The sequence below is a fragment of the Sardina pilchardus genome, chromosome 17 (genome assembly GCF_963854185.1).
Source record: "Sardina pilchardus chromosome 17, fSarPil1.1, whole genome shotgun sequence".
In the NCBI taxonomy this organism is placed as follows: Eukaryota; Metazoa; Chordata; class Actinopteri; order Clupeiformes; family Clupeidae; genus Sardina; species Sardina pilchardus.
Window position 1 is genome coordinate 15,266,445 of NC_085010.1, and position 12,006 is coordinate 15,278,450.

Consider the following 12,006-nt stretch of genomic DNA (forward strand, 5'->3'; position numbering starts at 1 on the left):
AAACACAGGTGGAGATACAACACGGACAAAAGCCCAGTGTGACAGAGCGGGCACTTCCGACTGCGTCTGATTGAGCTCCATTGATGATGATGGGAGGCCCCACAATTCCAAGACAATTACAGCTCAAAATGGCAGATCAATCTTCGGCTTAAACGGCACATAATGGCAGCGCACGAGGACGAATGCTCAAAAATCAAAAATGAGGGAAGAGTGAGGGAAGTTTTGGCCAGCAAAATGAGTCATTTTGAGCCATCTTCAAAGAGACCCTGATCTTAGCATTTAATTAAGGGAAAATGATTAAAGGAAAATGACGGCTTTCAGCACAAAATGATTTCATTTTCTTCTCTTTCTTTGAAACGAGGGAAAGGTATGTAAGTAGCACGTTGGCTGAACTTGATTACAGCCTGAGCCAAATCAAAAGAGGAAGACAGTCCTCCTCATGTCACAATGCAAGAACTGGTGTGTGTGCCTGTGTGTGTATGTCTGTGTGTGGTGTGTGCAGGGCGGGAGGGGTTGACTGCCTATCATAATCTAGGCTCCTTTCCCCGCGAGTCGACAAAAATAGCATAACTCTCTGTTCCAGACACATCAAATGTGGCAACGCGCATCTGAAAATATGAAAGACCACCTCCTTGGAACCGTGGGAGTGGAGCATTCGGTGGACTGAAAGAGAAAGAAAAAGAGAGAGCGAGAAAGAGAGAGAGAGAGAGAGACAGAGAAAGAGAGATAGAAAGAAATCTCGCCCCGGAAACGCGCGTCTACGTCTGTTCAGTGTGTGCAGCCGCCTGACAGTTAATTCGGTTACGTGGAGGAAGACTCAGCCTCTGCTGATCCTCACAGCAACAGACATTTGGGCACCGCGGTACTGAGACGTGCCACAGAAGGGAACGCAAAGGGTAGAGAACCGAGATGTGTTGTGATGGTTCCTGTGTCTTAAAGAACAGAGAACGATCAAGTGTGACAGACCAGAGAGCTACTGATCTAAGACAGAAGTCAGAACACAACACAAAAAAAAAAACACAACACGACATGATGCCTTCAAATTATTTTTGTTGAGACATTTTAATGTACAGGTTTGTTGCTTACAAGACTTGTGGGTTTCAGTTTAATAAAGATATTTTGGTTATATAAAAATCAGTTTAGAAACCGGAAACTAGACTGAACAGTGTACGTGTGTGTGTGTGTGTGTGTGTGTGTGTGTGTGTGTTTGTGTGTATGTGTGTGTGTGCATACAGATTTTTTCCCATCAAATACAGACAAAGATTTTCTTAGAATGTTTAAGATACTAACATGATAGCTTGACACTTATACTGATTCACAAGAATCACCTTCATCAATAGAAATGGTTCAATCACAGCACACAACATTCAGTCATTTATATTATATTACTTTGAGTACAATGCAGTCATTTTTTTTAAAAGTGGTATGACAACAAAAGAGGGGTGGGGCAGCAGACAGAGTAACCAATTAAAGCGCAGATCTGAATATGACTGGCAGTGCAAGAACACCTGTACACCTGAAGACCACAACGTCAAAACATTGTGTGTCACTGAAACCTGTTTAGGCTTTTTTAGCAGAACGATACAGTGCGGAGCATCTTATCTTTCTGAACCAGTGAAATGGAACTGAATCACAATCACAAATTCTCAGTATATTAAAGACGGTACAAAAGCAACATAGTTTTGTTTTTTAAAAAGACGAAAAATGAATTTACATGTATTTACATATCTGTCGGCAATATCCTTCACAGTCACATTTCTATGTATGTGTGAGTATATGTGTGGGTGTTGTGTGTTGGCACAGTATGTACAGTACAAGAGCTTTACTTGTGTGTGGAAAGGTATGGCATTTGGACTATGTGTACGGTTTGGTCTAGCTGGCTTTTGCTGTATGTGATTCGGTCTTTGCAGACCCACCTCCACATATCCCCATCACCACCCCCCATCTACACCTACAACCCACCCACCCCACCCCCCACCCCGGGGCGCAATTCCCAAAACCACAGTTGCTAATCCGTTAGCAACTTAGTTGGTTGGCAATGGGAAATTGCATCGCCAACAAAAAGTTGCAGACTTAGCAGCAGCAAACACCTTCACCATCACCGGCCATGCTGAGATCAAGCGGCTGACAGAGATCCTCAACCAGCTTGGAGCTGACCAGCCTGAGGAAACTCGCAGAAAACCTGCCCAAATGGATGGTAAGGCACCAATCGCCGGAGGAGAGGAAGATGATAACGACGTTCCAGATCTCGTGACGTTAGTTGCTTAGTTAGCAACTACGGTTTTGGGAAACTAGGGGGTCGATCAGGGGTGCGTTTCCCAAAACCACAGTTGCTAACCCAATAGCAACTTAGTTGGCTGGCAATGGGAAATTGCATTGCCACCCAAAAGTTGCTAACTTAGTTAGCAACTATGCTAAGTTGCTAACTTAGTTACTTACAACTTAGTTAGCTAACTTAGTTAGCAGCTTAGCTAGTTGCTAACTTAGTGCTAACTTAGTTAGCAACTATGGTTTTCTGAAACACGTCCCCAATCGACCCCCTCAGCAGTGCGAGCCCACGGCGGTGTAGTTGGACATCTCCCTGCGGATGGTGCTGAAGGGCGACAGCTCCAGCTCGGTGGTGCACTCGTGCTCGTTGTCGTCGCTGGTGGTCGCCGAGGAGCGCGCCTGTCCGCACGCCTCGCCGCCGCCGCAGCAGCAGCAGCAGCAGTCCAGGAAGGCGCGGCCGAACGGCCGGCACAGGCACAGCAGCAGCGCCGGCGTGACCGCCGCGCGGCAGAACAGCAGCAGCTGGCTGAGCAGGTGGAGCAGCTCCATGGTGCTCTCGGGCACGCCGGCCGCCATGTACGCCGACACGATGTTGCAGATGTTCTCGGGCACCACGCACGCGCCGTAGACGATGGCCAGCGCCACCACCGTGCAGTTCATCTGGCTCTCCAGCCGGATCTGCTTCTTGTTGCCGCGGGCGCACGCCGCCTCCGCCCGGCGGATCTTGCGCGCCGTCACCAGCGAGCAGCCGATGGTGAAGAGCGTGGGCAGGCAGAAGTAGCAGCCGAAGCACCACCAGAGCCGCGCGCTGTTGTACGTCAGGCCCAGCACGTAGAGCATGTCCGGCAGCGAGGTGGAGATGCGCACCACGCAGCGCTCCACCGTCGCCGGCGCCTCGGCCACGCCCGCGTCCTCCGTCACCAGCTGGCGGATCAGCAGCTCGGGCAGCGCCAGCAGGAGGGCGCCCACCCAGATGACGGCCAGCTTGGCGGCGGTGGACGTGCAGTTCTCGATCATCTCGTAGTACATCTGCACGTTGGTGGCGGCGCGGAAGCGGTCGATGCACAGCGCGCACAGGGTGAAGGTGGTGACCCCCAGCGAGGCGACCTGTAAATAAGAAACAAACAACAAACAAACAAGAGGATTTACCCGACTAATCCCCCGGTGGATAATCGAAAACATCAAACACATCTTGGGAGGGGGGTGCAATCTGATTAAATCATAAATGAGATTACACGTTTTTTTTCTAACTGGAAGATTATTTAAAGGTGCAGCTAATGCATTCAGCATTTGGGTACAATGCAGTGGGGCCAACACACCCTCTTGGCTCAGTCAGAACTCCTCTCTCCTTGTTTAATCAAATTACCCACGGAGAGAGCAACTGTGAACCACAGCTGGAGTCGGTCCCTCCAGTCCAATTGGAAACAGGGTGCCAACAGGTTTAAAGAAGGACGCAACAAAATGCTCACAGCCCACAACTCGGCTTGATAAAAGTTGTTTTTGTTGTTTTTTTCTTGGTCTTTTTCACCGGGATCAGCAAATCCTTTACAGGGGCCCCCAGCCTTAATTATAAATGGCTAACAGATGGTCCTCTGTGGACGGTCGAAAGCACACTAAACAGCGACTTCCTGCCGAGAGAGAGAGAAGGAGACGGGGAGATTTGCCATGAATTATGAACAAACAGCAGACCTGCGTAGCACTAATGAAAAGAAGGACCACAGGAGGAAATGTTTGGCCATCGCTTAGCTCCGTCCCAAAGGGGCATCATTTGGGCCCCAATTGATTCTAATGCCCGTGCACCTAACCTGACGGTGGCGGCGGCGGCAACGTCTGGCTTTCTCGATTTAATTGCGCGTGAATCAAAGCCATCAGCATCAAGGGCGAACGCAATGTATGCACGCTAAAAGGTCTGCCGAGCTCTCCGTTTTTAGCACTCTGAATGGAGATGATAAAGCCGACGCACTTAATAACCACTCACCATACAGAATGGGCACAAAAGATATGCAGAATAGACCATCACTGGGAATAAACAGTCATTATTCAATTAGCCGGAAAATACGTCGCCGCGCTCTCTCTCTCAGACTAGACGTCCTTGAGAGGGTAAACAGAAATAACCTTCACCTCCCCCGGCTCAGGAGAAGAGAGCAGCAAGATGCCCGCACCCGACAGGGGCACTGCCCTCACGCGCCAAGGTTGCTCGGCACGGGCTGCACTGTGATACCGTATTGCCACCTTGGCACAGGCGAAGGTGTAAACAGTGTGAATATTTCATCACCTGAGCATTGGAACGAGGCTGCACTAAACACTGTCAAACGTGCAGGGGAGGACCACTTTGATCCGCGCTCCAAGAGCGAGAGGCAGCAAGAGAGCGAGGGAGGGGTAGACAACAACAGCTAAACAAGCTGCGCCTTCTGCAGCACAGAGGATTACAGTACAGTTGGACTGAAATAGCAAGGTGCTGCATAAAGGTATACTCACATGGTTAGTACTATATCATGCCGTATATAGCAGTATATAATACATACCATCTACGATAACACAATACTATGTATAATAACACAATATCATGTATGCATAATATAACATACAAGAGGTTGTGTCCACAAAACTATGGCCCTGTAGCTCACGCCCCTGGCTCAAGATTCATGCTCACTGTTTCAGACACTCTGAGTGACCCAACTGACCCAGATATTCGTGTCTTATGCTGTGTCTGGCAGCACAGACACTTGGGTTGATTTCTTTCCAGGTTGCACAGCAGCAGGTATATCTCGCGAAAGGCTTCTTGAGCTTTCCTTTTGTCTCGTCCTTAATAATGGGCCATTAATTTGTGGATGACTCCTTCCTGTGGCATAATGGCGGCAGTTGTTATTAATACGCATTTAATGGCCACTTGGAAATGTAACTGAAAACGAGGGGGGCCGTGCACGCGCTTGGCACCGACGCCCGTCGGCTAGAGCAATAATTCTTATCTATCGACAAATGGGATTATGGAGACCAGTCGCCTGACCGGGCTGCAGACAAAGGCTATTATGGTTATGGGCTCTGAAACAGCCCAAAAAGAAATCAGGCTGCGTCATAAATCCAGAGCCCTGGTCTGAATGGCGAGAGTAATGGGCCTGCCACCGTGACATGAAATATGGACTCTAATCAATACTTTTTCGGCCAAAGACTCTGTGACTTTAAATTGGATCATTCTCTTTTGTGTTACATGGTTAGCTTGGTGATAAATTGCTCAGTGATTAATAAACCGGTGATTAATACCCATTCTGCATGTGTGATTTTTCCCCCCCATCTTTTTGTTTTTGTAATTCATTCCAGATTGTATCTCATCTGGTCACTCTCTCTCTCTCTCTCTCTCTCTCTCTCTCTCTCGTCAGTCTTGATCTTGTTTGATGACGAGCTATCGCTAAACAACGCGTATTTGCGTCGGCAAACAAAAGACGACCACGGGAAAAAAAGGGGCATGATTATGAGTTAATCCATTATTTACTAACGCTAATTATATACGCTGAATAATTAACATATCTCACAATTAGGTGTCATGAGCTGATGAGATATGCTAAGCGCTACGCAGAGCAACACCCAGTCGCCTGTGAGCCCATCTTCCTATCAGTGACTCTTTTGTGTTCAGTCTCCTATCAAACGGAAAGCTTGCAGAAAGTGGTGGAGCCGGAGGCACAGGGGCAGCCATTCCACCCCCTCTCCAATTTGGAATATAAGCGTGCTGACTTGTGTGTGTGTGTGCCTGAGTGTGTGTGTGTGTGTGTGTGCGTTTGTATGTGCTGTATTCGTTATGTGTATGTGTGTTTGTCTGTGTGTATGTGTGTGTGCATGTGTATGTGTATTTGTTGTACAGTATGTGCTATATTTGTTACATGTGTGTGTTTGTGTGTGTATGTGTGTGTATGTGTTGTATGTTTTGTAGGTGTGTGTTTGTGTGTGCATGTGCAGTCTAGATACTGTATCTCTGTGAGTCAGTGACAGGGCCCTTACTGTGCAACTCTGTTTCTGTTAGCGCACGCAGAGCAGGAGGCTAAAGAAAGCCACGCTGCTTCAAAGAGGTTTAAAAATATTGCCTGTGTTTTTTACTTAAAAAAAAAAAAAAAAAAATAGAAGATATGAAATGAGAAAATACTTGGGAAATGAAATATACCAGGACATATTTAACACTGAGAAAGAGAAAATACACACGCAAGTACACACACACACACACACATAAGAGCAGCTTTTCTGTCTGCTATTATTTCCAGTGGACGGCCTGTGGGCATAAGCTTGCCCCAAAAACCTCAGTCAAAAGACGGACATGGCACGAGAGGAGGATGCCCTCCTGGAGGGGGTCGGGGGTGAGAAGGGGGCTGTGGAAGGATATGAGTCTGGGGGCGGGGGGTCAGAAGGGGGTAGTGGAGGGATATTGGTCTGGGGATGGTGGTGGTGGGGGCAGTGGAGGGATATTGGTCTGGGCACGGTGGTGATGGGTCAGCACTAGTGGGAGTGACACCTAGCCACCCACTTCCAGTGCGTGCATGAGAACCCGGGAAAATCTGTCCATCCCCCGCCATCGGCAAGGAGGCCTTGGCGACCCACCATGCTTCGCATGAAGCAGTGCGGTACTTATGATGGCTGCACTGCACTTCCAAATGGCACTTCTGGGGCACCACGAGAGTGTGTGTTCATGTGCGTGATGTTTTTAGTGTCTGTGTGGGGAAGCAGTCTTTGTATGTTGTTCTAGCATACACCTGAAACGCTTACTGTTACGTACTGTAGGCTATGTCTGTTTACATGTTTCCATGACGATATATGCTTGTTTATATTCAGTGTTTCTCTCACAGATCACAAGAAGAGTGACTCATGTTAATAGCACAACACAGCTCTTCTGAATGTGTCAGTGTGTCTGTATCTGTGTGCGAATGAGTATCTTAATGTGTGAACATGCCCGCGTGTCCATGTGACGCAGTCTTTTTATGCATGAATATGTGTGTGAGAGAGAGAAAGCATGCATGTATCTGAGCATGCATGACTGTATATGAAGGCCTGTGCATGTGTGTGTGCGTGTGTGTGTGTGAGAGAGAGAGAGTGTGTGCTCACTGCTCACTGCTGAGTTACAACAGGCAGTGAGTAATGCAGCTTGGGGCTACCTCTCCCTCTCTGCGCACGTCTTCTCTGCGGACTGGCTCCACTCATCACTTAACCCAAATTCAATCACAGCCCATCTGCCCTAAGATCCAACCAACTCTCACACATGGCACTGCCAGAAAGACTCCCAATGCATACAAACCCTGTCATTACACTTGTATAAACAACCTTATTGAAACACATACACACACACACAAACACACATCCACATATGCACACATACATAATAACCATTATGAAACAAAAATGTATGCTCACATACTTAATACAAACTGTATGTGTTGACAAGCCTGAACATATGCTACCTCCACACACACACACACACAGAGAGAGAGAGAGAGAGAGAGAGAGAGAGAAACACACACATACTCACAGAAATACTCAATCACACATATGGCCTCTTTCAAAAGATCTTGCTACAGTGCAGGGAAATCTAATTTAGACTCGCTATTGTCACATAGGGTCCCTTGGCAGCCGAGTGGCCATACATCAAGTGCTGTTCACACACTGCCACCATCCCACCTCACAGAGCCGCTGTGTCTTAGGGTCCGGCATTCAAACTCCTCTCTCCATCTCCCTCCTGACTCTGCCCCAGAGAATGCCCCAGCAATCCGTAATACAATGGCAACCTGACACTCACGCAAACACACACACACACACAAACACACACAAACACACACACACACACACACACACACACACACACACACACACACAGTTGGCATAAAGACAGAAACGGGACAGAAAAGCTTTTGTTTCCAGTTTCAAACAGATGCAGGGCGAGGGACGGTATATGCTTCCCAGTATCGCAGCAAAATGCAAGTGACACCCGAATTGTGTAAAATGAGAGCTGGGCTGAGACAGGGTGTGGTGCACTGCCACTGATCGAGTTGCTGCTGGCTCCCAGAGTGAGAGAAAAGCCAGATCTGCCAGGATTATGAAGGAGGGAGAGAGAGACAGAGAGAGAGAGAGAGAGAGAGAGAGAGAGAGAGGTTGGGTTATTGGGTTGTAGGGTTGTCCTGAGGGCAGGGTAGCAGCACATCACCATGTATACAGGCCATGTGTGACATTGGATCATCCAAGTTGTCATGGTGACATGATGAGATCTCACATATCACTCATCCCTATTTATTGGTGTAGGGAGAGACAGTGGACCCGCGCAGCTGTCTTTTCCAAAACACCCTTCAGACATGACGTATACAGATAGCAACATTGAAGGGATCGAAAAAATACCTCTCCGCTGCTGGATTAAATAGTCTAATGATCATAAGTATGATGCTATAAAAATAAATAGCTACATGTGATAATTACCTCAATGTATGGTATCACTCTACAAGTGAACTGGCCCAAAAGCCACGTCTTTGTCAGCTCATGGAACACCACAAGAGGCAGACAGAAGAAGAGCATGACAAAATCCCATATAGCCAAGTTGGCTAATAGAGAGTTAGAGATACTCCTCATGTAGTAGTTGTGGCACACAATGCACATTATTGCTATGTTCCCGACTATTCCGACCAGGAAAATGATGAGGGACACACACATGATGGCGTATGCCCCGAATGTTTCGCTGGTGACTGGGTAGAAGGGATTTGGGAAATATTCCTCCTCGTTATCCAGCTCGTATGGAGGAGTCATCGGGGTCATGTCCCACGGGTCTTCTTCCTCATCTTGTTTAGTGTGATACTCGACACTCCTTGTCAGGTCAAACGGGAAATGTGTGGATGTAAGGGCCATGAGTTTTGTCGAAGGTTCCCACATAGTGAAAGGGGCACTCAACACGTTGACAGAAGTTTCAGGGCGAGTGAAAGCAGCGGCGCCAACGCTGTTGATCCCTTTTCGCCCGTTCTTGTGTGCTTTCTTTTGGTTTTCTTTTGTGCCTCTTTTCCTTCGATGGTTCCTCTTGTGTAGTCCTCGCTTGCTTATTGAAGGGGACTTAGTGTCATTATGTCCACCTGGCGTTCCCATGGTAGCAGGCATCTCGCTATTCAACTTTTTCCTCTTGTGTCGCCGCGAGTGCTTGTTTTTGGTTTCGACGGAGCCTTCTCCTCTTTCCGTTCGGTTACTTGAGAGATGTGCATGTCGGGCGTGCTTACTTTCTCTAACTGAACCATGATTTTTAAAGGGTGATCCATCGACACCCTTCACTGGTGACCCAGTGGCTTCCAAAAGGGCTACACCTGTGGCGTGGCGCCTTGTAGTGTCAATGGCATTAGCTTTGTTTTGAGTGATACTTTCTCCGTAGGAGCCAGCGGATCCTCGGCATGTACTGTTGCAAAAATCTCTCCCGGTGTCTTTGGTTCCTATGTCCCCATCGTTCCTTAACGATGCCACATACACGTTTCCCAAAAAGAGCAGCACCGCTTTTACTAGCAACATCTGCATTGTCTGAGCCATTGAATCCGGGTATTATCTTATTATTTGGCTAATAAATCTGTCAGATTCAAACCAATACACGGCGGCGACATACAGACTAAATATCGAGTCATTACTTGCGCCACCTGTAAACAAACTTCCTGTATATTCTTCTTGTGAAGCAAGCACGCTTTGTTGTTATAATCCAGTCATAGGCGATGCGTCAGATCTGTGTGTGGTCCTTCTACTTTGTAATCCAGTTGTAGGCAATATCCTCCTTTGACTTTTCTCCCTCAGCGAAGTAGCTCCAGGTGCTATTTCTTGTCAAGCGAGGTATCCTTGCACACAGAGCTACTCCAGCTCAGGGATGGCAGTGGCAAACCCATCGCAATACAACAAAATGGTTGCATTTTTGTATTCCTTGGGTGCGGCAACCTGAAGTTTTCCTGGGCGCTGCTGGTGGTGGTGATGCGGCGCGGTGGCTTGCTGTGCTTTCCCCTCCACCGTGCTCGGCAACGCGGCGGGGTCTGTGGGATACACGGTCTGTGTGTCACACGCAGCCGGGGAGGTGCAGAGCGTAGCCTAACAAGAGTGGGCTCCGCCAGTGAGCGCCTCGGTGAGGACTCGGCAAGAAAATGGACTCCCCCGGCGGCTAACCCTGATCTGTCAAACCAAATCCATCAGCATCACCCCTCCAGACCACAGCAGCTGGCAGGCAACCACGCCCGCTCCTGTGCGTAATAAATGTATTATCGTTGGTAATTATGCATGTCAGAGAGAACATATTACACCAAATTGATAGTGATGCAAAGAGAGCCTACAACATGATCTGTCTGGGAAAATAAATGTACTGCATTGAGGGGATGATTAGGCTATCAGGGAACGCTGAAGTTGTCTTGTATGATTCCATATGAAAGCATTGGACAACGTGGATTAGCCTACAACATGATCAGTTTGCAGCATTGATATCTATTAGATTAGCATTTCCTCATATTTCCTCTTGTAAGTACATGAAAATGGGCGTACTGCATGATGCCAAATCTAAATCTCTGTGTTTCATTTGACAAGAAACAGACCACAGCAAATTGGCACTTTAACAAGTTTCCACTCACTGTCAGCAATGCAAAACATTTCTCTTGACATGATTTAACTTGTCTTTATTGGTCACAAGCTACTATATCTTCAGGGAGCCAGTCCCAGAAAGTCCCACATTTGCAGGGTCCAGAACTGGTTTAAAACTACTATGTTTCGAGATATTACTGACCAATTAATTGGCCAGCTGCAGATGTAGACACATAATTGTATCAGGACCGGTGGCATGTCCTTTAACACTGCACCAAGCTCTGCATGGATCCAGGCTATTTATGTATCAGCTTACTCTGATTCTTGCCTCTCATCCTTGCCAGGGCAGGGGAGCTGGCATGGCACGTGGGTGTTACTGACTGGGCGTACTGCAGGTGTTGAGGGCTGGCTGGCTGGCTTGCTGGCTGGCTGTTAGAGTTGGCAGCAACTGGATCCTTCGGTACTTTTTTCTTTTTTTGTTCCTGCCCACAGTCACAGAAGAAGAGCCAGAGCCAAATCTGCTGCTGGGGACCAACTGGAATGTGATTGATTGGGTCGACACTGCATCCAAAATGATAACGTAAATAAATAAATAAGTGCCTAAGAAGAATGAATACATACAAAGCACAGTAAGAATGAATACATACAAAGCACAGTTTAATAACTCAAGGGAATAGCTACCTATTATCTATAGCTGTTGAGTTATTGTTTATATTCAACGTTTATTTCCTTTGGGTATAACGTGGTTGCGTGAGGTCATCAAGATTTTATGCATCGTTGTATACATGTACCAAATCAATAAATTATGTACTTGCCAAAATTGATTAGTGTTACTGTTACCAGTACATTCATATTTTAGGAATACTTAATCATTTATCAAAATGATTTCCTTTCAGAACATAATTTGCTGCAGTGTCACTGTTGAGTGATGCTATATAGATATATGTTTTCTGTGCACAAGAATTCAGTCAACAAGAGAAATACATTTAGAATATGCAGTTTGTATGCTGATTCATACATTTGGGAAGCAGTTGCTAGAGCTGCATGGAACAGACAGAAATACTGTATCATCCCTTATGGGGAAAACAGAGCTCTGTGCATTTATAGCTCAATTGCGCATCCTGGTGGCAAAAAATGTGAAAGACACCATAAGTGAGAGCTGAAATAACCTTGGGACAATATGAAGTCAAT

At 47.1% G+C, this 12,006-nt stretch overlaps 1 protein-coding gene across 1 annotated transcript; it reads right to left on the reverse strand.

The window, feature by feature from the left end:
- Window positions 1-1,988: 1,988 nt before the first annotated feature.
- Window positions 1,989-10,436, reverse strand: gpr37b (G protein-coupled receptor 37b). Its single transcript, XM_062518106.1, has 2 exons — window positions 8,713-10,436; window positions 1,989-3,375 (listed from the first exon to the last, which is right to left on the reverse strand). Exons 1-2 carry the CDS (start codon window positions 9,793-9,795, stop codon window positions 2,542-2,544), a joined length of 1,917 nt encoding a protein of 638 aa, XP_062374090.1. The 5' UTR covers window positions 9,796-10,436; the 3' UTR covers window positions 1,989-2,541.
- Window positions 10,437-12,006: the final 1,570 nt, after the last annotated feature.

Excerpts from the sequence above, each read along its gene's own strand:
- gpr37b (XM_062518106.1), bottom strand. The coding sequence starts at position 9,795 with ATGGCTCAGACAATGCAGATGTTGCTAGTAAAAGCGGTGCTGCTCTTT. Across the intron at positions 3,376-8,712 it reads GAGTGATACCATACATTGAG|GTCGCCTCGCTGGGGGTCAC; the intron begins GTAATTATCACA and ends TCTTATTTACAG.